At 42.0% G+C, this 27,768-nt stretch overlaps 1 protein-coding gene across 1 annotated transcript in view; it reads left to right on the plus strand.

Annotated features, from left to right (window-relative positions):
* Nucleotides 1-26,287, plus strand: part of Btd (biotinidase) — a 43,425-nt gene extending 17,138 nt beyond the window's left edge. The window contains 3 exon segments of the mRNA XM_051141649.1: nt 25,161-25,239; nt 25,241-25,329; nt 25,332-26,287. Of these exon segments, the coding sequence (XP_050997606.1) occupies nt 25,161-25,239; nt 25,241-25,329; nt 25,332-25,405 (242 nt within the window). The 3' untranslated portion in view covers nt 25,406-26,287.
* The last annotated feature ends 1,481 nt before the right edge of the window (nt 26,288-27,768 follow it).

The raw sequence follows: 27,768 nt of genomic DNA on the forward strand, positions 1-27,768 counted from the left end.
CTGTGTGGGGCAGATTGAAATGATGAGCCAAAAGGGATCAGAAGCTTCCTACAACGCTGTCTGGGAAGCTGTCCAATTCTGATGGGTAACAGCAACTGAGGCTCCTGGGTCTGGAGCAAGGAGGATGCAGGATGCCAGCGTCCAGCATGCTGAGAGGAATGAATCCTGTCAGGTCTGATCCAGCGTCAGTGTCCGGTTCTTTTGTTCTGAAAACATAATTTCTCACAAGCATTGTACAGCCCTAACGTTATAATTGTATGAGGTGCGCAGGATGCACAGAGCAATTAAGGCTGGTTCTCTGCTCATTGTATGAGCAGAAGTAAGACATCTGCAAATCTTCCTTCATGCCATACTAAGAATGGCCTCTAGTAATAAAGTCACAGAGAATCTGTGGCCAACATGAAGCCTTGTCTATGCATAGACACTGATATCTCAGCCAGTCTCAGAGCTATTCCCATGTAGTGGGATTAGCAATATAAATTACCTGCTTGTTCTGCAGTCTGAATTCTTTACATCCCGATTGCAGCCCCCTCCCTCAACACCTCCTGATGCCACCCCCCCATCATCTCCCGATCCCATCCCCTCCCTCATCCTCTTTCCCTCCCTCCCTTAGTCCTTAGAAAGAGCATCCATCCTCCCCTAACGTCTGACCTCAGCTTATCTAGTGTCCCCTGTACTACCTATAACCTCTTCCTCTGTGGCCTGGCATGGCCACCCTACACTCTCAGCACTCTGCTCAGTATCCAGCCTCGAGTCTCAGTAATTGTCTGTACCTCCCACTGGGTGGAGTCTCTCAGAGAATGTCTATGTTGGGCTAAAATTCACATATAAGTGAGTATATACCAAGTATGTTTTTATGGGTCTGGGTTATCTTACTTAGGACGATCATTTCTAGGTCCATCCATTTGCCTGCAAAATTCAAGATTTCCTTGTTTTTAATTGCTGAGTAGTATTCCATTGTGTAGATATACCACAGTTTCTTTACCCATTCTTCAGTTGAGGGACATCTCGATTGTTTCCAGGTTCTGGCTATTACAAATAACGCTGCTATGAGCATAGTTGAACAAATGTCCTCGTTGTGTGGTGGAGCATCTTTTGGGTATATACCTAGGAGTGGTGTAGTTGGATCTTGGAGAAGCACTAGTCCCAATTTTCTGAGAAAGTGCCATATTGATTTTCAGATGGTTGTAAAAGTTTGCAGTCCCACCAGCAGTGGAGATGTGTTCTCCTTTCTCCACATCCTTGCCAGCATGTGTTGTCACTCAAATTATTGATCTTTGCCATTCAGATAGGTGTAAGATGGAATCTCAAGGTTGTTTTGATTTGCAATTCCCTGATGACTAGGCATGTTGAGCATTTTTTTAAAGTGTTTCTCAGCCATTCATTGTTCCTCTAATGAGAATTCTCTGTTTAGTTATGCACCCCATTTTTTAATTGGATTATTTGGTTTGGTGATGTTTAATTTCTTGAGTTCTTTATATATTTTAGATATTAGCTCTTTGTCAGATGTAGGGTTGGTAAAGATCTTTTTCCCAATCTGTGGGCTGTCACTTTGTCCTGTTGACGGTGTCTTTTGCCTTACAGAAGTGTTTCAGTTTCATGAGGTCTCATTTATTAATTGTTGATATTAGAGCCTGAGCTGTTGGTGTCTGTTCAGGAAGTTGTCTCCTGTGCCAACAAGTTCTTACCCACTTTTTCTTCTAACAAATTTAGTGTGTATGTTTTTATGTTGACGTCTTTAATCCACTTGGACTTTAGCTGTGTACAGGGTGAAGAACATGGATCTATTTGCATTTTTTACAAGTAGACATCCAGTTAGACCAGTACCATTTGTTGAAGATGCTGTCTTTTTTCCATTGTATGGTTTTGGCTTCTTTGTTAAAAATCAAATGACCATACGTATGTGGAATAATTCTGGGTCTTTATTTCAATTCCATTGGTCAACTGGCCTATTTCTATGCCAGTACCATGCCATTTTTTTTTTTAATTACTGTTGTTCTATAGCACAGCTTGAGATTAGGGGTGGAGATTGATCCAGCAGATCTTTTATTGTACAGGATTGTTTTAGTTATCTTGGGTTTTTTGTTTTTCCATATGAAGTTGAGAATTGATCTTTCCAATTCTTTAAAATATTGTGTTGGAATTTTGATAGGGATTGCATTGAATCTGTAGATTGCTTTTGGGAGGATGGCCATTTTTACTGTGTCGATTCTTCCAATCCATGAGCATGGGAGATCTTTCCATCTTCTGATATCTTCTTCAATTTCCTTCTGCAGAGACTTGAAGGGTTTTTTTTTTTTTGTTTTGTTTTGTTTTTTTGTTTTTGTTTTGTTTTGTTTTGTTTTGTTTTTTATACAGGTCTTTCACTTGTTTGGTTAGATTTACACCAAGATACTTTATATTGTTTGAGGTTATTGTGAAGGGAGTAGTTTCCCTAATTTCTTTCTCCACCTGTTTGTCATCTGTATACAGGAGGGCTACTGATTTTTTCGTGCTAATTTTGTATCCTGCCACTTTGCTGAAGTTGTTTTTCAGCTGTGGGCATTCTTTGGTAGAATTTTGAGGGTCACTAATGTATACTATCATATCATCTGCAAATAGTGAAACTTCTTCTTTTCCATGTGTATCCCCTTGATCTCCTTTAGCTGTGTTATTGCTCTAGTTAGGACTTCAAGTACTATATTGAAGAGAAATGGAGAGTGGACAGCCTTGTTGTGTCTCTGATTTCAGTGGGATTGATTTAAGTTTCTCTCCATTTAGTTTGATGTTGGCTATAGGCTTGCTGTATATTGCCTTTACTATGTTTAGGTATGTGCCTCTTATCCTCGATCTCTCTGAGACTTTTAACATGAAAGGGTATTGGATTTTATTGAATGCTTTTTCCACATCTAAAGAGATGATCGTGTGTTTTTTCCCTTCAGTTTGTTTATATGGTTGATTACATTGATGGATTTCCATATATTAAACCACCCCTGCATGCCTGGTATGAATCCTACTTGGTCATGATGGATGAGATTTTTGATGTGATCTTGGATTAGGTTTGCCAGAATTTTATTGAGTATTTTTGCATCTATGTTCATTGTTCATAAGGGAAATTAGTCTAAAATAATCTTTCTTTGTCGGGTCTTTGTGTGGCTTAGGTATTAAGGTGACTGTGGCTTCATAGAATGAGTTTGGTAGTGGTCCTTCTGTTTCTATTTTGTGTAATAGTTTGAGGAGTATGGTATTAGTTCTCTGAAGGTCTGGTAGGATTCTGCGCTGAATCCATCTGGCCCAGGGCTTTTTTTGGTTGGGAGACTTTGGATGATTACTTCTATTTCCTTAGGGGATATAAGACTATTCAATTGTTTGCCTGATCTTGATTCAGCTTTGGTAAGTGGACTTTATCAAGGGAGTTGTCCATATCTTTTTGATTTTCGAATTTTGTGGCATATAGGCTTTTGAAGTAAGGCCTAATGATTCTTTGGATTTCCTTGGTATCTGTTGTTATGTCTCCCTTCTCATTTCTGATTTTGTTAATTTGTGTACTCTCCCTTTGCCTTTTAGTCAGTTTGCTGAAGGGTTTATCTATCTTGTTGATTTTCTCAAAGAACCATCTCTTGGCTTTGTTGAGTCTTTGAATTGTTTTCTTTGTTTCTAATTTGTTGATTTCAACCCTGAGTTTGATTATTTCCAGCGATCTACTCCTCTTGGATGTGTCTGCTTCTTTTTTTCTAGAGTATTCAGGTGTTCCATTAATTTGCTTGTATGTGATGTCTCCAATGTCTTTATGAAGGCACCTAGTACTATGAACTTTCCTCTAAGCACTGCTTTCATTGTGTCCCAAAGGTTTGGATATGTTAAGCCTTCATTTTCATTGAATTCTAGGAAGTCTTTAATTTATTTCTTTATTTCATCCATGTCCCAGTTGTCATTGAGTAGAACATTGTTCAGTTTCCATGTGTTTATAGGCTTTTTGTTAATTCTATTGTTGTTGATGCTCAGCTTTAGCCATGGTGGTCTGATAAGATGCAGGGGATTATTTCAATTTTTTTGTATCTATTGAGGCTTTTTGTGACCAATTAATATGGTCTATTCTGTAGAAGATTCTGTGTGGCATGGAGAAGGTATATTCTTTTCTGTTTGGGTAAAAAGTTCTGTGGCTGTCTGTTAGGTCCATTTGATTCATGGCCCCCATTAGCTTCATTATTTCTCTATTTAGTTTCTTCCTTGAAGATCAGTCCATTGGTTAGAGGTGGAATGTTGAGGTCTCCCACTATTATTGTGTTGGGATCAATGAGTGATTTAAACTTTACAAGTCTTTCTTTCTTTCCTTCCTTTTTTTTGAGACAGGGTTTACAAGTATTTCTTTTATGAATGCAGGTGCCCTAATATTTGGGGTACAGATATTCAGGATAGTAATATCCTCTTGGTAGATTTTTCCTTTGATGAGAACAAAGTATCCTTCTTGATCTTTCTTGATCAATTTTAATTGAAAGTCTAGGACTGGAAAGATGGCTCAGAGGTTAAGCGCACTAACTGCCCTTCCAGAGGTACTGAGTTCAGTTCCCAGCAACCACATGGTGGCTCACAACCATCTATAATCTGCTCTGATGCCTTCTTCTGGTCTGCAGGTATACATGTAGGCAAAGCACTGTATATATAATAAATAAATCTTTTTTTAAAAAGTCTATTTTATCAGATATTAGAGTGGCTACTTCTACTTGCTTCCTGGGTCCATTTGCTTGGAAAATCTTTTTCCAGCCCTTTACTCTCAGGTAATGTCTATCTTTGTTGTTGAAATGTGTTTCTTGAATGCAGCAGAATGATGGACCTTGTTTTGTTAGCCTGTGTCTTTTTACTGGGGAGTTGAGGCCGTTGATGTTGAGATGGTTATTGGATCCTTTTATTGTGGAGTTTGGTGGTGATTGTGGCAGTGTCTGTTTGGGTTTTACTGATGTGAGATTATCTATATACTATGTTTTCTTGGGTGTGGTTGACCTCGTTTTGATGAAGTTTTCCTTTTACTATCTTCTGTAGAGCTGGGTTGGTGTTTAGATACTGTTTAAATTTGGTTTTGTCATAGAATATCTTGCTTTTTCTATCTATGGTGGTTCAAAGTTTTGCTGGATATAGATGTCTGGGTTGGCATCCGTGGTTCTTAGTGTCTGGATGACCTCAGCTCAGGCCCTTCTGGCTTTCATGGTCTCTATTGAAAAGTCAGGTGTAATTCTGATGGGTCTGCCTTTATATGTTATTTTGCCTTTCTCTCTTGCAACCTTTAATATCTTTTCTTTGTTCTGCAGATTTAGTGTTTTGATTATGATGAACACAATTTCTTTTCTCATCTAGCCTATTTGGTGTTCTATAAGCCTCTTGTATGTTCAAGGGTACCTCTTTCTTTAGGTTGGACAATTTTTCTCCTATGATTTTCTTGAAGACATTTTCTGGTCCTTAGGACTTTGCATCTTCTTTTTGATCTACTCCTATAATCCTGAGGTTATGCCTTCTAATGGTGTCCTTAATTTCTTGGATGCTTTGTGTCACAAATTTTTCTGTTTTGATATTTTCTTTGAGAGGTGTATCAATTCCTTCTATTGTATCCTCAGCCCCTGAGATCCTCTGCTCCACATGTTGGATTCTGTTGGTTATACTTGTCTGTTGGATTCCTGCTTCCTTCACTAACTGTTCCATTTCATGGGTTTCCTCAATTTGAGAGTTTTTCAATGTTGTCTAATTCTGTTTTCATGTCTTAAACTGTTTTATTCATTTCCCTCACCTATTTGCTTGTGGTTTCTTATTTCTCCTGGATGACCTCTATTCATTTGCTTGTATTTTCCTGGAATTCTGAAGGATCTATTCATTTCCCCTTTATAATTCTCAAATATCTGTATAAGCATAGTTTTGAGGCCATTTTCTGCTGTATTAGGGTACCAGTTGATGTCCTGGCTTTCTGGTGGAGCCATGTTGTACTGGTTTTTGTTATTTGTCCTCTTACTCTTTCCTTTAGGCATCCTCTGAGAGGGCTTGGGCTTTCTAAGCTGGCAGTCACAGGGGTGAGTACCTTTGGAAGGCAGACACTGTCTTCCTGTATCTATATTTGTCCAAGCTCTGCCACCCAGGATCCGTGATTTTGTAGGGTTCCTCTGTTCTCTTCTGAAGAGTCAGCCACACAGTAGAACTGAGACTTGGATGCCAGATGCTGTGTGGCTTGCATTGTGTTACTCCTTTGCTCAGCAGCGGGCTACACTGCTCCAGTACTCAAAAGAGTGCAGTGTGCTCAGATCTTGTGGTTCCCAATCCCATGGGAAGACCAGCCACGGTGGGAGGTAGGGGTGGGGCTGGGGGGTGGGGGTTTCTTTCTATCTTCCCCATTTGTTTAGATCGAGGAGCCCCCAAGTCTGTGTCTTGGAGAGTGGCCAGTTCATTCGCTCACCTGTTTTTGCTGTGCTGAGCCTCCACAAAGGTTGTCACTGTTCACCGCTCACCGCTGTCCGCTGCTCACCGCTGTTCGCAGCCCATGGCAGCCCCTGCTTTGCTGTGTTGAGCTGCTATGCCAGTCGCTGCTGCCTGCTGCTCAAACTGACCGCAGGTCACTGCTGATCGCTGCTGCCCGCTCTGTTCCCCAGGGGTCTGTGCTCTTTCCTGTATTGGGGGGCACAGGATTTTTGAAGTTCATTACTTCCGAACCATGGAGTTGTTCTGCTCCAGTGAGGGGGGAGCTTGGTGGTCCTGGTTAACAAATCAGTCCGTTTCCCAAACTCAATTACTCTGGCTTCTAGACCAGGTCCCTACTGCTCACCGCCATCTTGTCCCTGATTTTAGTGGGGCTGCTTTAAATTTCTCTCCATTTAATTTGCTATTGGCTATCAGCTTGCTGTATATTGCCTTTATTGTGTTTAGGTATGTATCTTGTGTCTCTGGTCTCTCCAAGACTTTTATCATGAAGGGGTATTTGCTTAAGTTATTTTTATAAAAGTGTTTGTTTCTCCTAGTTTATTTCTTAACTCGGCTATCACACAAATAATTGAGACTCTTTTATACTTATTTAAAATTAAGCTTCACAACACAATCTTGAGCAGTTTAAGTCTGTTCTTAACCCTTTATGCTATTCTGTCTTACTCCCTGCAAACATCCCGGTGATACTTGCACTTTGTAGCTTTCCTGGGCTCCAGTTCCTTCCTCCTGATCTTCTTTGGACCTGAATCCTCTGGCTCCTACTTTCTCTTCTACCTCCTCCTCCCCTGGCTGGCAGGAAGTCCAGCCCTATTCTTTCCCCTGCTCATCAATTGGCTGTAAACTGCTTTATTGATATGTCAGGAGGACAATCGGGGAGCAGAGTTTACATAACATTTAGACAGGAAATCAGAATTTAAACTACACAATAACCTTATGCCTTCAGGTGTTGGATTTTGTCAAATGCTTTTCATCATCTAATGAGATGATTTTTTTTTTTTTTTAGTTTATATGGTGGACTACATTGACATATTTTTGTATTTTGAACCATCCCTATATCTTTGGAAGGAAGCCTACTTGATCATGATGGATGATCTTTTTAATGTGTTTTGGGGATTTGTTTGACAGTATTTTATTGAGTATTTTTGCATCAATGTTCATGAGTGAAATTGATCTGAAATTATCTTTCTTTGTTGAGTCTTAGTGTGGTTTAGATATCAGGGCCACTGTAGCCTCATAAAATGAATTTGGCAATGTTCCTTCTGTTTCTATTTTGTGGAATAATTTGAAGAGTATTGGTATTACCTCTTCTTTGAAAGTCTGGTTTAAAAAGTCTGGTGGAATTCTGCATGGAAACCATCTGGCTCTGGGCTTGTCTTTGGTTAGAGATCTTTAATGTTGGTTTCTATTTCCTTAGAGGTTATAGGTTTATTTAAATTGTTTATCTGATCTTGATTTAACTTTGGCAAGTGGTACTCATTGAGAAAATTGTCTATTTCTTTTATATTTTCCAATTTTGTGGAGTTACAGGTATTTGAAGTAAGACCTACTGATTCTTTGGGTTTCTTTGGTGTCTATTTTCATTTCTGATTTTGTTAATTTGGATATTCTCTCTCTTCTTTTTAGTTAGTTTGTATAATGGTTTGTCTATTTTTTTGATTTTCTCATAGAACCAGCTCCTTGTTTCATTGACTCTTTGTTCTTGTTTCATTGATTCTTGTTCTCTTTGTTTTTACTTTATTGATTTCAGCTCTGAGTTTGATTCCTGTCATCTACTCCTCTTAAGTGTGTTTGCTTTTTTTTTGTTCAAGAGCTTTCAGATATGCTGTTGAGTTGCTATTAGATGATCTTTATGAAGATATTTAGTGCTATGAACTTTCCTCTTAGCACTGATTTCGTTGTGTCCTATACATTTGAGTATGTTGTGCCTTCGTTTTCATTGAAAACCAGAAAGTCTAATTTCTATTCAATAGAGAATTTTCCAGTTCACATGAGTTTGTAGGCTTTCTGTTGTAGAAGTTCAGGTTTAATCCATGATGGTCTTATATGATACAGGGGATTATTTCAATTTTCTTGTATTTATTGAGACTTGATTTTTGACTGAGGATATGGCCAGTTTTGGAGAAGGTTCCATAAGGTGATGAGAAGAAGGTATGGTTTTTTTTTGTTTGTTTGTTGTTGTTTTGTTTTTGTTTGTTTGTTTTTTTTGGTTTGGGTGAAATGTTCTGTAGATATCTACTAGCTCCATTTGAGTCACAATGTTTGTTAGTTCTGTTATTTCTTTGTTTTGTTTCTGTCTGGATGACTGGTCCATTAGTGAAAGTGGAGTATTGAAATCTCCCACTGTTAATGTGTGATGTTTAATGTGTGATTTAAGCTTTCATAATGTTTTTCCAACAAATGTGGGTGCCTTTGCATTTGTGGTATAGATGTTCAGAACTGAGATGTCATTGTGGTAAAATTTTCCTTTGAGTATGAAATGTCCTTCCCCATCTCTTTTGAATTAATTTTGGTTGAAAGCCTATTTTGTTATATATTGGAATGGCTATACTAGCTTGCTTCTTAGGTCCATTTGCTTGTAAAATCTTTTTCTAGTTCCTTATTTGAGGTAATATTTATCTTTGATGTTGAGCTATGCTTCTTGTATGCAGCAAAAGGATGGATCCTAAAAAAAAAAAAAAAAGGGTGGATCCTGTTTTCACATTCATTCTGTTAGTCAATGTCATTTTATTGGGAGAATTGGGTCCATTGTTATTGAGTGATATTAATGACTAATGATAGTTAATTTCCGTTATTTTGTTGTTGCTGTTGTTGTTTTTAGTGATGGTGGTCGTGTGTGTGTGTGTGTGTGTGTGTGTGTGTGTGTGTGTGTGTATGTTTGTGTGTATCTGTGTACTTCCTTTCTTTTAGTTTTGCTGGTGTGAAATTATTTATTTTTCTGCATTTTCTAGGGTGTAGTTCCTTGAATTGGAGTTTTCTTTCTAATATCTTCCATAGGGCTGAATTTGTGGATAGATATTGCTTAAATTTGTTTTTGTCATGGAATATATGTTTTATCCATCTTTGGTGATTGAAAAACTTGCTGGGCTGGCATCTGTGGTCCCTTAGAGTCTGCAAGACATCTGTCTAGGCCCATCTAGTTTTTAGAGTCTCTATTGAGAAGTGGGGTGTAAATCTAATAGGTCTATTTTCATATATTACTTGGCCTTTTCCCCTGGCAGCTTTAAATATTCTTTGTTTGTTTATTTTTCAAGACAGGGTTTCTCTGTATAGCCCTGGCTGTCCTGGACTCACTTTGTAGACCAGGTTGACCTCGATCCCAGAGAGATCCTCCTGCCTCTGTCTCCTGAGTGCTAAGATTAAAGGCATATACCACCATGCCTGGTGACTTAATATTCTTTCTTTTTTCTTTACATTTAGTGTTTTGATTATTATGTGGTGGAGGGATTTTCTTTTCTGGTCTAATCAATTTAGTGTTCTGTAAGGTTCTTGTATATTTATAGACATCTCTTTCTTTAGTTTGGAGAAGTTTTATTCTATGATTTTGTTGAAAATATTTTCTGTATCTTTGAACTGGAAATCTTCTTCATCTTCCTCCTCTTCCTCCTCCTCTTTTTCTTCTTTTCTTTCTCTTCTTCTTCTTCTTCCTCTTCCTCTTCCTCTTCCTTCTATTCCTTTATTCTTAGGTTTGGTTTTTTCATAGTGCTCCAGAATTCCTGGATATTTTGTTTCAGGAACTTTTTAGATTTAACATTTAATTTCTATCATATCTTTTATGCCTGACATTCTCTCTTCCATCTCTTGTATTTTGTTGGTGATGCTTGAATCTGTAGTTCCTGTTACATATCTAGATTTTGCATCTCTAGGATTCCCTCAGTTTGTGTTTTCTTTATTGCTTCTATTTCCATTTTTAGGTCTTGAACAGTTTTATTCATTTCCATCACTTGTTTGTTTGAAAATTTCTGGGTTTCTTTAAGGGATTTATTCCTTTCCTCTTTAAGGTCCTCTATCACTTTCATAAGATTGGATTTTTCTTGTGCCTCAGCTGTGTTGGAATATCTAGAGCTTACTGTAGTAAGCTAGCTGGGCTCTGGTGGTGCTATATTGCCCTGGATGTTAATTGTGTTTTTATGCTGGCCTCTAGCCATCAGGTTTAAGTGTAGTGATTTCTGAGTTTATCTTTGGTAGATAGATGGTTTTTGGATTTGTGTCGGTCACTTTCCCCCCACCCCTGGTTTCTGTTTCCTCTTTGGTCTTCTGGTTTGAGTGACCTGGGGTTTTGGTGAGTTGTGTGTCTCCATTTGTGGTTTTGTGGCCTATGTGACCTATTCATTTTGGGTGCCAGTGTTGCCTCTGGGGTTCCAAGTACCCGTGTGGCCTCAGGGGTCCTGGGTACTTTCTTGGTCTTTGAAGTTCCTAGTGTAGAGTGGCCTCCAGTAAAGCCAAAGTCTTCTGCTGAAGTTATGAGCCCAAATATGGGGCCCAGGGAGGAGTGTTTGTTGGGGGCTGTTGGGCGGGCTTTAAGGAGTGTTAGCAGGCAGTGGCTATGCCTTATCTGGGGACCCTGGTATTGGTGTGGCCTCCAATAAAATGGAAGTCTTCTACTGGAGTTGTGGGCCAGAATATGGAACCTAGGAGAGGGGAGTACAGTTTGGGGTTGTTGGGCAGGCTTTAAAGAGTGTTAGGGGGCACTGAAGCCCAAGTTTTTAAAGCATTATCAGATACATCAAAACCAAGAAACAAAATCAAAGCCCATATTCATAGATAATAGAAAGGCATATATTTTCAGTAAAAATTAACGCATCTTCAAAGAGTAGTTGCAACCCAGAGTTTCCCACAACCATTAAAAGAACAAAGAAGGTTGTGTCCTCTGGTGCAAATGGAACTGAACTGTGCCAAGTGTTTGACGTATACACGAGGCAAATGACGGTTGTGATGAACTCTAAACAAAGATGCACTTGTATGAAAACCAATCGCTGGCCATTGTAAACGAACTTAAAAAGTGTAAGAATTTTGTTTTGCAGTAAATATACAATGTGAGCCTTACATTCTACAAGCCCTGAGCATTCTAGCTCAGATCTTGCCAAGGAATGGACATGGACAATGTGTGTTGAGCATGTAATATGGACTTAGGTTAAGTGCAGATTCATTCCTGGAAAGTAATGTTTTGAAATATTAAGAAGTTAAATGATACTGGAAGAGACAGAGGCAGGCAGATCTTTGTGAGTTCAAGGCCAGTCTGGTCTACAAAGTGAGTCCAGAATGGCCAAGGCTACACAGAGAAACCCTGTCTTGAAAAAAAACCTCCCTGGACCTAAGGTTCCTGCCTCTGGGGTCGGGAGACTAAGCCAGTGGCCTCAGACACTCCGATTCTTGGTACAGTAAACAGAAGTGGCATCCGCAGGGCTGCGTGTGATTATAGATGCCTTATAAACAAAAACAAGGACCTCCTTTGGCATCTGAACCATGCGTCACCCCCTCCCCCAGGCTGGAGGCTGCCTGCTGTTTCAGCTCATTCATCTGTTTAGTAAGTTTAGATTCTCACAACTGGTGTTGTCATTTACTGAGAATAGACAGGACTGCTCTGAGACATCCTTGCTTGAAATGAGCGCTGCCTTCTGTGCCGTAAGCTGGGCGGGGCCTCTCTCTGCAGGGTCCTCTTAGCTGAGGGCACAGAAGTGGCTGTGCGTAGAAGGCCTTTCTCCACACCCACTCATGCCTGGCACAGGGTCGGGACACAAAGATTCAAGGGCGTTCCACCCTGCTTTGCCACTCGTGTGCCACATTCTGCCAAGCTGGTCTTGGGACAGCCGAGACTTTCAACTGATCCTCACCGGTTCTTGGAGACAGGAAGGAGGGAGCCTCCTCCAATTTTTTTTTTAACAAAGTGACTTAGTGTGTGTGCTCAGACACAGTGGCTATATGGAGGCCAGAGGACAATTTATGAGGGTTGCTTCTCTTTTTTCCACTGTTAGACTCCCAGGGAGCAAGCTCAGGTTGTCAAACGGTGTGGAAAGCACTGAGCCACTTCATTGCCACTGTGTGTATGTGCATGTGTGTGTGTGTGTGGGGGGTGCACATGCATGTGTGTACGCATGTGCCATGTCTGTGTGTGTGAGTGTGTGTATCCATGTATTTAAAAAAATTTAATACTAGGAGTGGGACCCAGGACCTCAGATATGCTGATACTTATTTTTATATTATTTTTGTGTATATGAATGCAGCCAAATGTGTGTCCCAGTGAATATATGGTAGCCAGAGGATAGCCTTTTTGTTTGTTTTTTTGAGACAGGGTGTCTCTGTGTAACTTTGGCTATCCTAGACTCACTTTATAGATTAGGCTGGTTTTGAACTCACAGAGATTTACCTGCCTCTATCTCCCTGAGTGCTGGGATACAGATGTCACTGCGCCAAGCTCAGAGGACATATATATAAATTTTAGCTCAGAGGAATTTTTAGAAGTTGGTTTTCTCCTTCCACCGTGGGACCTGAAGCTCAAGCTCAGGCTGTTCAGCATCTAAGCACCTTTACTGGCTGAGTCATCTTGCTGACCCCGACTTTGCTTTGTTCTGAGGGGAGAGACAGGGTTTCATTTAGCCCGAGCCGGCCTCAAATTCACTATTCAAATTCCTTAAGGTTGGGCCAGAAATAGGTACAGCAACACCGCTGCCTTGTGTGGGTTGTGTTACTCCAGCTCCCTCCCACTGTCTAACAGAGGAAATAGAACACATCTGCCAGTCAGACGCAGGCAAAGGCATCTGTGGCCATCTTAAGCCTGTCTCGGGAGGCTTTTATACTGTTGGCATATTTTATTTATTGAGAGTTTCCCAGTATGCCAGATGTCGTAGCTAACCTAATGTTTTCATTCTAAAAGACGTATTTTTTTTTAAAAACCTCGTTTTAATATTTATGTTTATGTGTGTTCATGCATGTGTGTGAGAGCGCATGCACGCAGATGCCCAGAGGCCAGAAAAGGGCATAAATCCTCTGGAGCTGGAGTTATAAGTAGTTCTTAGGCAGCTAATATGGGTGCTGGAAGGCAAACTCAGGTTCTCTGGAAGAGCAAGCACTCTTACCACGGAGGCATCTCTCCTGCCCAAGGCAGATACTTTTACTAATTTATTCCACAGAGGAGGAAATAAGAGATTAACATGTCCATGAAAGCACCAGGTTGTGTGTGAGCACCATATTTGAAATTGGGTGGTCTGTGCATGAGAAATCAACAACTTGACTAAGGTATGCATTTTCATAAATCGCTGTATTTATGAATAGCAATGTGAGGGCATGCCTAAACACACTGCAGAAGAAAGCCTCTCCCTGTGCCAGGCAATGGCCTTTTGAGGTGGGATGGTCCCAGATGCTGCTTTGCTGCAGGCACAGATGATCGTGCCTGTGGGTGACGGAAAGCTGCTTGAGGGCACCTCCAGAGCAGCCTGGCAGCTTCTCTGCGTATGAAGCTTATAAACGAGATGGAAGTCTCCAAGCAGCCAAAGGATACCAGAAACCTGAGACATAACTGGCAGCTAAGGCAACGAAGATGAAGGGAAGAATTCACAGTGAATAGGGATGTCACTGTGCTCGTGCCCATGGTCTGTAGACAAGCAACAGTGGATCTAACAAAGCGCTCGTCTGCCCAGAATGTGTGCCAGCCCTTTCAGTAGCTCTTAGCTGGTTAATGAAGGTGTCATCTTGCCCACATTTCTTTTTTTTCTTTTTTAAGTTTATTTATTTATTGTATATGAGTACTTTATCTGCAGAAGAAGGCATCAGATCACATTATAGATGGTTGTGAGCCACCATGTGGTTGCTGGGAATTGAACTCAGGACCTCTGGAAGAGCAGGCAGCGCTCTTAATCACTGAGCCATCTCTCCAACTCTTTACCCACATTTCTTATCTGAGTGATGCCACACTTCCCCACCCCCCACCCCTGCCTCACAGAAAAAACAATAGTGTTTGGGAATGAAAGTGCCTGGCATCAAAAAAATAAAATATTGCACAGCCTCTCAGGACACAACCTAGTGTTGTCTTGCCTGTGCCCTGAGAAGCAGCCCCCATTTGCTAGCTATCTGGATGATGTCACCCCAGATCAGAGGCACTTGCCTTACAAGGCAGCACTGCAGGCAAGACCAACCTCAGGGAACTCAGCTGCTGCAGCTCTCCTCAGTAACTCAACAAGATGCTAGTTATTGGTGCAGTGAAGGATTTGAGACTGGTCTACATGTGGGGCCTGGGATTGGTGGAATTGGTAACTGTTTTGTGGTTGGTGCAGATACAATTTACGCCAGTGCAAAAGTGTTCAGGCACAAAACCCTTCATTTGCATGCATGCGCGCGCGCGCGCGCGCGCACGCGCACACACACACACACACACACAGACACATACACTTTGAGGAGCCATCCTGGGCTACCCTAGTTTCATGGGCAGCTTCTAAGACAGAGCCATTCTGGGAAAGAGGGCTGTTGGCCCAAGGGCTCCTGAGTGTTTGTCTGTCAGACATTTGTCACACAGAGGAGTTGATAACTGATGTCACTGAGGCCTGCCTGGTTGGTTGTGTGGCTGCTTCCAAGCTGCCTCAGGTTCCTTTCCACAACCCTAGTTCCTTCCACAAAGGCACTTCCTTTAGTCAGACTCTCGCAGAGTGACCCTACATTTTGCTCTGTAGAGGACACAGACTAAGACAGTAGATTTTTGATGACTTTTGAATGACTGGGACTACTTGTATTCCCTGAAAAAAAAAAAAAAAAAAAAAAAAGACAATGCCTTCAATTAGGAGACAAAACACCATGGCGGTAAAGCTTTCTGCTAGCTGCCTTGCGGGAGTGCGCCCCAGCACCAGACTGTGTCCCAGGTCCTCTGCGCGAATGCTTCTTAATGATCCTCTGTGATTTCTTCTCAACAAAAACAAGAAGCCCTCAAGCAACAGCAGCCAGGGAGATAAAAGAATAGAAAAGAAGTTTTCATATTACAAACAACCCCCCCGACCCCCCTGCCTCCCAAACACTTGAAGTTCAGAGAAGTGAAATTACTGGTTTTAAAGTCACATAGCCACCAAGTCACCGAGTTCAGATTCTAAGCTACCCATTATCTTATTTATTCCTTCCCATAACACCACGGGGCGTGCGGGACAGCTAACGTTTGCACAGTGCCTGGCTCCCTTCATGCACTTTCATTCTTCCCACCTCATCCCCAGCAGAGACATCAGCACGGATCACTATTACAGCCTCTCACAGCCAAGAGGTGGCGCAGCCAGGAGGCTACACTTGCCATAGGCACTGGGAAAGGTGACTCGCTGTGCCTCTTCACAGACCTCTTCACTCTAAGCCACCCAGGATGGAATTCTGGCTCAGGAAGAATTCCACCTTCCTCTTGTCTGGACCCCAGGTCAGATTTGGCACTCATCTTGCTTTTAATGATTTGAGGCACAGAAAACAACTGTCCACGTTTATCTAGTCTTTCAATGGAACACTGAGACTCCATTAAGCACCAAATGTATTTACATATACTGTGCTTTGTCATTTAAAGGGTGTCTGTCTAAGCGGTCTTTATGATCCATGTTGGCATGGAGATTTACCATAAGTGTTTAAAGTAAAAAGTATAAACATCATGATGTCACTAAAAACTGACTTGGATAAATACAAAACCAATTTAGTGCTTTGCAGTCTCGTAGCATTAAGATAGGGCAGCTCTTTATAGCATCAGAGTAGTTTTGCTCCCCGAAACATCCTGTGCTCTGCTCCCCCAACCCAGCTCCTGCAGCCATTGATCTTGCTGTCTCTCGAGAGATGTCTCCTCCCCCAAAAGAATATGGCTGGGCTCATGGGATGTGCAGCCTGTCTGATTTTTTACTTGGTAACCTGAATTTGTGCGTTGTGTGTGGTGCATGTGTGTTTGCATGCAAGTGTGTGTGTGTGTGTGTGTGTGTGTGTATGTATGCACAAGCACATGCACATGTGCATGCATTATGCGTGTGAAGGCACTGATAATTATTAGGTGCATTCCACTTCTTCCCTCTTTTTCTGTGACAGGGTCCCTCACTGAGCTGAGAGCTCAGGCTTTGGGATGATAGGCATATGCCAATGTTCCCAGCTTCCTATCTGTGTCCTTGGAATCTGAACTCATATCACATGGCAAACACTTTACAAACTCATCTCCCCAGCTCTAGGCCATTTCTTTTCAGCTTTGCGTGACACTGGATGTACTAGTACACTTGGTCTTTTTCCTGCTGAAAGCCATTTTGGTTGCTTTGAAGTTTTGGCAACTGTGTATGCTATAAACATTCACGGGCAGGCCTTTGTGTGGTCACACATTTTTAGCCTCTTTGGGTAAATACCAAAGCACACAATTGCTGAGACCATGTCTTAGTTTTTGAGATAAGGCCTCTCTATGCCTGGATCTTGCTATGTAGACCAGGGCTGGTCTTGAACTCACAGATATCCCCTTGCCTTTGCCTCCCTATGTGCTAAGGGATTAAAAGTGTGGACCGCCATGCCAAGTAATGCTTTAGTTTCATAAGAAATGGCCAAAGTGCTTCTCAAAGTGGCCGAAGCATTTTGAATTCTTCCTAGAAATGGATGGAGTCCCACTTCTCAGCAACAGTATCCCATAGTGTCCGTGCTCAGCTTACACCACCCGCCTTGGTGTGTGTAGAGCATCTTTCCAGTCTTTGCCATCTCTATGGCCTGTCCCTTTGTCCATAAGGAAAACATGCTAAGACCTCACTGGTGAATACCTGCAACCTTACAGTACCAGACTTTCTATGTGTTTGTCTTTCTTTTCTTTCTTTCTTTCCCTATTATACTATTTAGCTTGTAAATCTTAGTAAGAGATTAATAACCAATAATAGAAGTTATAAAAGTATACTGTAGCAAGTTACATGAATGTGACCTCTCAAAGTACCTTACTCGACTGTAAATTTGAACAAACTCAGTAAATGCTTTCTTTCCTTATAAAGTGAAATCAGTTTTGCCTTTTTGCTACAGGAAGCACTGTCTGTCTTTTCCATGGTGTACCTGGATTTTCAGAGCACTATTCTTGAGCTTGGGGCCATTATTAGGCACAGCAAGGGTTAGGTGGACATTAGGGCTGAGAGTGTGTAGGAGTCGACTTGATAGCCAGCATGGCTAAGTAGTGAGCAGGCGCTGGTGTGTCCAGCACGGGGATGTAGGGCACAGGACTGAGCTGCATCCCTAGTGGGATGGGACGGAGCACAGTGGGGAGCTGCTTTACCACACTAATCAGTACAGTGCACAACTTCGGGACTTGAGAATTGCTTATGTCTGAATTTTGACATTTAAATTTTCTGGCCTGCGGTGAAACCACAAATAGGGGGGAGAGTATTGTTTATCTGGCTCAGTGAGATGTTCGGTAAGGTCTGTGGTCTGCTTTCCACAAGCTGTTGTTATGGCTTTATTTTTTTTAAAAATAAGATTTCTATTTTCCAAATTCAGAGCCTTAACAATTTCTCCTTTCCAAAGTTATTTTTCATTTTTTAATATTTTTTTATTTGGGGGGAATCTCATACCATGCACTCAGATCCCAGTCTTCCCATGTCAGTCCACCTTACTCTAGATTCTACACCCCCCCCCCCCCCCCCCCCCCCCCCCCGCAAAAAAAGTTCATTTTGTGTCATCCACATACTGATGGAGCATGGACAAACTTCTAGTGCCTAGTCCTACAAGAGAAGATGAGTCTTTCTCCACCTGTACCCCAGCAACTGTGGAGAGCTGTGAGGCAGGTAGGGAGGAGCAGGGACAGCTCTCCCAAGCCCATGCCACTTCTTGGCTCCTCCATGTGGCTGCTGGAAGGGTCCCGGTGAGCCCATGCCACCACCAGTGCCACCATGCAGCTGCTGGAAGGGTTAGGCCAGCTCTCTGGCATGCCCACACCATGCTGGCAAGGACTGGGGCCACCTCCTCCCAACATCACCGCCTGCACTGCCATGTGGCAGCTGGAGAGGGCAAGGGCCTTCTGCACCCATGGACCGCAAAATGGCTTCATTTGGTGCCCCAGACCATGGGCACTTGCATGGACTTCAGGGGTAATGCAGGCCAGAGACCTCCATACAGCTCCTGGCCTTAGGGCAACCGACTCACTCATAGTCCTCAATGGCCGCATGGACCACTGGCTTCAACACGGCCTCAGATGGCTACACATGCCACTCACAACCAGATGACTCCCAGAGGCAGGAGAACCGTAGGATATCACCAAGGCATCAGTCAGTGCCAGATTGCAAACGTCCACATCGATCTCAGGCTTCCTTGCTGCCTGGGGCAGCAGCACAGATCACAGGCACCATCATGGCTCAGGACCATGGACCATGGTAGTCCTTCAAGGAAGTCCAATCCAAAAAGTGAATCTTTCCTCATCTCAGGCCTCCATCGTTGCCCAGAGCGAGGATGATCCCATGGCATGGCAGCAGGTTCCCTGGCTGAGTGTGCGTCTGCATAAGCTCCCAGCTGCCACACCTTTCTGCCAACCTTACGTCCCCTTTTTCTATTCTTCCCATTTCTCCATCATGTGCATATTCATCATAGTGGTGCCCACTGGCCACACTGTGAGGGCGGGGCGGCCTGCTTGACTTTCACTGCCCACATCATAAGGGCTGGATGCCTGTTTTTGTAAGTTTTTAAGTCATCTGTGTATTTTGGACAACACTCCTTTATCTGCTATGCCGTTTGTTAATATTTTATCCTAGCCCATGGCTTGTCTTTCACTCTCTTACAGCCATCTTTTGCAAAGCAGAATTTTAATTTTGTTTTGTTTTTGTTTTTTCAAGACAGTGTTTCTCTGTGTAGCCTTGCCTGTCCTAGATTTGCTTTGTAGACCAGATTGGCTTCGAATTTACAGAGATCCACCTACCTCTGCCTCCCTAGTGCTGAGACGAAGGGTGTGAGCCACTGCCCACCTGAATTGGAAAGTTTTGAGGCCTAGCTTGCCTTTTCTTTTCAGATTGGGCCTTTGCTGTTGTACCTGAAGTCACTGTCAAACCCCAGCTCACTGAGGGTTTGCCTATGGCATCTTCTGAGAGTTTTACGTTTGGATCTGCAATCCGTTTCCGAACTAAGTTCCAAGAAGTGTGCACATCCTGTGTGTGCACTGCCCGCCAGTAGATGTCCGTGAATCCCAGCAGTGTCTAAGTGGGTTCTTTGGCTCTATTATATTCCCATAGGTCTGCTGTCAAGGATTAGCTGACTATGCCATGACTCCTACGTCTGTGCACTCTATTCTGTCCCATTTGCCCCTCCCCCTCAATGTCATACTCTGTCACTATAGCTTTATGTTAGGCTACCAGGTCAGCTCCTCTCAGTGCTCTTTGTTCTCCAGTATTCTAGGAGAGGTTTTTGGACTCTTCCCCATAATCAAAGTTTAGAATCATTTTGCCTACAAATAAGCTGGCTGGAATTTTCATTTGGGCTGTACTGACTATAAATAAGGGTGAGGGTATCGATAGCTTTACGTTATTATGAGGTATAAACATGACAGACTGTTCGTTTAATTTTTTAACTTTCAGTTTTATAAACTCACCTCGTGTAGCTCACACATATTCATCTTTTTGTGGCTTTTCACATATTGTTCAAGAAACCAGTTTTTGTTTTTCCTTTTTGGCCTTTTGAGACAAAGGTTTCTCTGTGTAACCTTGGCTGTCCTGGATCCGCTTTGTAGACCAGGCTGGCTTCAAATTCAGAGATCCATCTGCCTCTGCCTCCCGAGTGCTGGGATTAAAAGTGTGCGCCACCATGCCCGGCGTTTTTTCTTTTCTTCTAAGAAATTAGTCTATTTAAACTGGGTTATGAACTAGGTGTATGGGAAGTTGTTCCTGGCAGTTCTTTATTATTCATGTCCATGGGCTCTGTAGTCTTCTAACTGTGACCCTCCCCTGCTTTGATAGAGACTTTCATCATTCTTTGCAAGGCACTAGCTGTTGGAGTTCCTGGCTTGCTAATGAAGTTACTTTCACTTTTATGGGTCCCTACTTTGTTCCTGGTTTTTTGTTTTTGAAGACAGGCTTTATCTGTATATCTCTCCATAGACCCACATGCCTCTGTGGGACTAAAGGCATGTGCCACCACTTTTACTTGCTGCTTTCCAGTTACTTTGGACTTAACCTGCATGGGCTTTCTAGTCGCCCAAGGTGGATGCTCAGACCTTTCTTTTTTAGTATGGACAGTCAATGTCACACATACTTTACACTTAATGTGTAGCAACACAGAAAGTTCTCATCTTTCCATTTCACTAAATTCATTGTTTTAAAAATTACAGTACCTTCTTTGACCAATTGTTTGGCTTATGTGTTACTTCATCTTCAAGTGTTTTCAGGGGTTGTTTTGACTTCTCGCAATCCTATCAGTATCCAAAAGCGGACTCCATTTATTTTCTGCTGCTTTAAGTCTGCTAAGGGAAGGTCCTAAACTCCAGTATTTGGTGAAAGTTCCATGGGAGTTTCAGATTAATGTGCATTTTGCTGTTGTGAAGCATTCTACAGAAGTTGTCCACTATGTGCAGTTCATGACTATGCTGTGGAGATCACTATGACTGCTGAGTTCCCACCTGCTAGTCAGTCCCCCACTACCTCTAACTGGTAGGAAAATCCTCAAGTATAAAGTAAATCCATCAACTACAGTTTTTGTATCATTGGTTCTGATACCTTACTATTAAGTGTTAAAGAACAAAACTAGGGTTTTTCTTCATGATATTTTTATTTGGGAATTTCATATCATGTGCCCTGATAACACTTACTTCCCAGTCCTCCCAGGTCTGCTCTCCCCACCCTTGTGAACAAGTCCAACTTGTGTTGCCCACATACTCAATGGAGCAGGGTCAAACTCCCAGTGTCTAGCTCCTTAAGGAAAACCGAGTTCTCCATCACACATACCCTTGGCAGAAGCCACCAACTGTGGAGAGCTACGCTTGAACATCCTCATCACAGTGCTGCTACCAAGAGCCATGTCTCGGTTTGTGGTCCTACTGAAGCCAAGGCTATGCAAATGTCTGTGGCCCATGTTACCACTAAAGGCCATGCAGCTGCTCCTGTCTGTGGTGCTGCCTGACAAACAGTAATGTTAAGATGGGGCAGGAATGGGAATGGTGCTTTGCTGTCTAGTGGCAAATCCTCATGGTTTCTACATAGATACACACAAGTGTTATCCCTTTGTCCCAGATGTCTTTGTTGAGCCTGCCACCAGGGTGCACACCTGGAGTTTGCACATTTCATGGTAAATGTCTGGAACTCTCAAGCTCCTGACAGGCATGCTTCTTGAAGTCCACTCCAAGAATGTGGTAGGATATTCTCTGGTCACCACCTCCCTGATGGGGAATAGCTCTTCCTTTTCTTACCACCATTGTTGCCAGTCGTAGAACACAAGCAACAGAGCAGCTCTCTAAGCCACCATGGGAAAGCTGCTTGCCATCCTCTCAGCTCAGTTGGTAAGGCATGTGGCTAGAGTTTGAGTAAGGCTAGAAGCTACCTTACACATTCAAGCCCCTCAGATGTCTGGACTTGACATCCTTCTTCCCAGGGCTTGGGAACTTTTAGTGAGGCACAGCCCACCCCCCTCCAAACACAGAACCTCTGGGCACCTCAGCCCTGGGGAAGAATGGAGATAGAACGCTAAACCATTGACTGCAGTTCTCACGTCTGTTCCTACATCACATAGCTGCTGACAACCGCAGGCCTTCTCCTGCATGCTTGGAGTCTTGGGATCAAAGTCACGGGCCACCATGTTACCCATGAATGCTCATAACATCTAGGCTACTCAGCTGAAAGGAGACTCCTCTCCTCCCGAAGCAGTTTTGCCTTGAACTCTCTTCATTCCTTCTCTTGGGTCTTGCTTGGCACTTCCTGTTTGTAGATCTCTTGAGTTCAGGCCCACCTGGTCTACAGAGTAAGTTCCAGGACAGCCAAGGCTACACAGAGAAACCTTGTCTCAAAAAACCCAACCCAACCAAGCAAGCAAGCAAAACCAAAAGAACCCAAATGTTTGAGTGTAGAAAATAGGCTTTAAAACTGAAAACTTAGCACTATCCAAACCGTATTACCTCCTCTTAGTCTAGCCGAGCTGAGCACAGTCCGACAGGAGACCAGCTCGTCTGGGGGCTGTGGTGGGCAGAGGCTGATTCTCTACCTTTGGAAAGGAGTAAATTCAACATCTACTCCTCTGAACTTCCCCACACCTCTCCACCCTCCAGACCCTACCCACACTAGAAGGGATCAGGAGCTAACATGAGGGTGGTACACACCTGTGACCGAAGCACTTGGAGGTGGAAGCAGGGAATTACAAGCTTGATGTCTATTTAGGCTACACAGCAAGACCCTGTCTCAAAGGAAACAAGCAGGAAGGGGGCACAAAAACAAGTAAAGGAGCAGGCATGAAATAAAGACTTCCAATTGCAACCAACTAGCTGGTTCATCATCTCAGGACTTCGTGAACTGTGGAAACTGCTCCCAAACCATCCTCCCCTGTCCTAGAGATGCAGGGTGTGCCACACTGCTCACTAAGCCCATAGAGTGGCAGCATATGTATGTACAGAGAGCAAATGATATTGGTGGTCAGAATTCCTCTACGCTCATGAAAACTTTCCCCGTATTCTTGTATTTCAACCTAGGCTCAAGGGTGAACAGATAAAACAGATGGAGATCAACTCCTAAGAGTGGCAAAGCCCTGTGAAGGCCCCAGCTTGAAGCCGTCGTTCCAACAAGCCTGTGTCAGCCAACCTACAAAGGCAAGAGGGTTATTTTAAGCAAGTGAGATAGAGGGTGCCTAAGATGGCAACAGTAACTGAGGTGAGCAGATGGCAGGCTTTCTGGCTCCACTCCAGCACAAGGGTGAACGACACTACCCTCTCCCTCCCTTCTCTATACCCAGAGACTCGGTTTCGTTGCAAGTAGTAGGTGTTCAGTATCAGTTGTGACTAAATTTCTGTTTGTTCTAAAAATAGTGACCTATGAGAATAAAACTGAGGGGAATTTAACAATTTTGAAGTGAAGATAAAAACCAGACAATCAGCAAACGAGCTAGAGACCATTAAAGGACTATGGGGGAAAAGAGGACTGACCACAGTTGAACTCAGGTTTTAAGCATTAGCATTGCGGTCAAATGTTATTTCATCTCTTCCACACGTTAAGTGCTACTGATAGTACCTACTGCATAAAACATCAAGTGTTAGAAGAAGCATTTATGTTTTTTGTCTGGTACATGATAAATGCAGCTCTAGCCTTTTCTTTTATTGTTACCTGCAGACATAATTTCAAGAAAAATTATTAAAACCCTTTTTATCTGTTGCCCTACCAGCTATTCATATCTGTTTGTTTTTATGCCTGTTATTTACCATATGTATAGTTTCCTACAGCCTGTTTTCACAGTCAGGAATGCCAAGGGTTGAAGAGCACTGTGCTCCCATATTGCTCTCTTCCAAGCACTTTGAGACCCGCTGGCTCTGCTGCTCTTAAGCCAGGAACTCACTTTGCCCTTCTTCACTTGCTTAGAGCAGACTTGTTCCTCAGTGTTGTCTCGGTGCCACCTTCTCCATGAAGCTTGTTCTGTCTTCTCTCTCAAGGGGTCTAGCTTCTGCCTTCCTTGGCAGCCTCCACCCCTCACCCCCCCTCCCCCATTTCTGGTTATACCATTCGCTGTTAACGGATGCCGTCACCATTCTGCCCACTGCTACCCCTAAGTATGTAAGAGGTAAGGAATAAATACTTGCTGAGTTAATGCATTTGAAAGATTCATTTAGGTTCAGTTCAAAAGCCTAAACCAACTTTACTAAAAAAAAAAAAAAAAAAAAAAAAAAAGCCACTGAAACTTTAAGGACAAAAAAAAAAACCAGAGCTGGCCATGAAGGCACATACCTGTAATCTCAGCACTTGGAGGTGGAGGAAGAACAATCAGGAACTCATCTTGGGCCATATGAGACCTGGAAACAACCTGTCAAACACTTGTCTGAAAACCTGCCATCACTAACACATTTTAAAGGTAAAAGTTCTTTACATGTAAAAAAGAAAGACACTTGATTTTTTTTTTTGCATTAAAAATTTATTTCATTTAAAAGATCCAATATATGAAGCCAAATTAACCCCAAATTTACAGCTACATTTAGAGATCTCCTGAACTAAATGGCACTGTTCAAGGTTACCTACCATCACTATTTCCCCAGAGTTGTTTTGAACGAAAGCTGGTATTACTGTAACACACATTTCAGATGTCACCTTTCACGCAGAAGTTAACGCTGGCAGGCTTTTCCCTTGTGGGCGAGGATAACACAACAGAACCAGGTCCAGGGCTTTTCGCACACCAGGTGTCTGTAACTATAAGGTAATGCACGGTGCTGTGCTTTGCTCCTGTATTTATTCCCAATACTGGTGCTGGTCAACACTTTCTGGGACAGTACTTCAGAATTTCCCTCTTCCAGTGCACACCAAAGGAAGCAGGTTGCTCACGCCAGGGACAAACTATCACAAAGCAAAGGGACAGCCTTCCTAGTTGGCTGGTAATAGCACAAAACCATCTCCCGAATGTTTTCAGTTATGGCATCATTTACATAAAGTGATGCAGGATCTGTGGTCTCTACATACATGAGGATAAATTAAAAGATGAGCTTGTGACTTTATAGCTACACCTTGGATCTCAATAGATGTGGAGACAAAGTGTCTAATGAGTCCTTCTGGAAATCACATCAGCAAAGGAGTCAACAGCCTGTGAAAGAAGACAAGGCAGAGAGAGGGTGGAAGACACATCCTTCCAACACTCTCTTGGAGGACAGAGTTGGGCCCAAGGACAGAAGTTACCGGGAGGGAGGCTTCAGCTCCACTAGGGAGACCTTCCTAAGAGCTGCTCAACAATGAATGGACTGCTCGTGAGGTAGCATCACTGCAAGTGTTCAAGGTGGAAAGACAACCTTGGAGAAGGGACTCCTGCTTTTGTTAAGAGGTTAGACTGGATGAACCTCAGGTCTCTCTCAATTCTGAGATTCTAGAAAATTCCCTCAGGGAATTCAGAAGAGAATTCCTAAAAGGAAAGAGAAAGCACACATATGGTATACTTTTAGAATCCTCTTGAGTTTTCTTTTTTTTAAAAGGTACAATAGAAAATGTAGTCTACGGTCTTTAAAATGCATATTTACCCTTCTACCACTATTAATCAGGAAGGGTTCATTACAACTTCTTTATATTATAAAGAAAAGATGGAGATTATATTTATAATTTTGTAAATATTTTAGAAAAATGCTTAAAATCTAGTAGTCAATGCCCTAGAAACTTTATAGATTTTTAAGTAATATGCACAGATACAAATACATTATTCATTAAATACAACTCACATCTGTGTTTTATTATACTCTAAAATATACAGGAATCTTGATGTACTGAAAGAGTGCAAGTAAATACAGTATTCAAGCAGTCACTATTTCTATGTACATGCTCAGTAATTCTTCAAAAAACCCACAAAATTATCAAATAGACCAAAATACTGTTCTGTGTTTTCACACTTTATATTCAGAAAAACCAGCTGATAATTTACAATGTCATAAAGTTCCAGTTTCACAATACAAAAAAGTTAAGATGAAATTGAGTATCATTTGTTGCAATGTATGGAACTTTACCCAGCTCTATGCAGACCCTACGTGAACTCATCCTACTGGGAGGGTGACACTTACAGCAGAAGCAGATGCACAGACGAGCGCTATGAAAAGCCTAGCCTCAGCCTCTTCTCCACTACCTAAAAGGCAGTCTTGACTCTGGCAGGTGATCTCTCCAGCAGTAATAAGCCGCAGACAAACTACTCAGATCTGAGTAGGAACTAATGCATGTAGCAGCTTAAATCTTGCCCAACACAGGAATGCCTTCCAAGGGACCTGATTCTGTTTGTTATGACTCATCATCTAAAACAAACGTCAACACTTCTGAAATTAAAGCCAAATGGTTTGATGTTGATTTTTATAAAGAGAACATCTGAAGCCAAGTGTTGGTAGCGCACACCTGTAATCCCAGCACTTGAGGGGGGAGGGGGCAAAAGCAGGTGGATCTCTCTCTAAGTTCAAGGCCAGCCTGGTCTACAGAGGGTGTTCCAGGACAGCCAGGGATACACAGAAAAACCCTGTTTAAAAAAAAGGCAGCAAGAGAATATGAAATGCCACAATATTACAATCTGACACCATCTCTCTAACTTCTAGACATGTCCTGAAATTGTACACCCCAGAGCAAACTAAAAACAAAACAGAAGAAACACCTGGAAGCTTCCAGTACTGTATTAGACCAAGAGAAAGCACATGGATTTTCACATTTTTTTTTTTAAATATAAAAAAATTTAAAATTCCAGTTTGTTCAGAATTTAAACTTTTTTTTTTTTTTTTTGATTCTGGCTTTGCAAAGTTCAAAAATTAAAATAAATGACAATAAAAGTCCTTCAGCCCAAAGTAACCTAAGTAGCAAAGGTGAGCCACCCAAGCAGAGGCTCAAACAGTCGCACTCCCCAGGACCATTGTGTTACAATAGGTAAATTAATCTGCTTTTAATTTCATCAAAAAATTTCCCTCATGGAATTCCTTATTTTAAACAAAAATAGGTCAATTTAAAACCAAAGCACTCAAAAATGGGCAATAGCCCTGATTTAATCTACATCTTTGTCGCAAGCACTTTCGCCCTTACTGCACCTACTCTTCTGGTTTTGAATTCTATAAAAACTAATTTAAGACATTTTATATTAAAAAACATAAAAATACATCTGTTTCCTCTCATGATTTAATACAGTACTAGAAGGGTTTTAGATGTTTTCTTTATAAAACAAATCAGCATTGAAACAAATCTTGGCTTTATTTTTCAGAAGCACTGAATTTTGCTTTAGATGTTGTCTCATTTCACCTATTTCCATTTCCACAAATGGAGTTCTAATTAAAAAATCTGCATTATTTGGTCCTTGGCAATTTGGTGTGTACATAATGCCTATCTTACAAAACCTTTATTGCATTTAAATTTAGCTGTAATTTTATGGGTAAAATTTAACCTAGTGTTTTTATCTCTTCCTTTACAGCAGTGTTGCTCATGTAAGCAGGTCAGGGAACAGCGTCCCAATTTCTGGCACTGCAATGCCAATTAAACAATCCCACAAAGCAACTGACACAACGTGTTTTCCACTGGTCAAGTCATTATTAAGATTCTAGAAGTTCCTTTTGCAAAACTTGCCTTTAAGATTCTTCTTCCTAATGTCATCACATTTCTTCTATTCGTTCACTGTATGATCTTTCTTCGGGTTGAATTTGTGTCTGAGTAAGAAAAGTGCCTTTTTCCTGAAACAGCTGGTTTGAAGTCTCAGCGACAGAGCGCCCGTAGGCCAGGCAAGCCT

Source organism: Acomys russatus, chromosome 3, assembly GCF_903995435.1.
Source record: "Acomys russatus chromosome 3, mAcoRus1.1, whole genome shotgun sequence".
Lineage (NCBI taxonomy): Eukaryota > Metazoa > Chordata > Mammalia > Rodentia > Muridae > Acomys > Acomys russatus.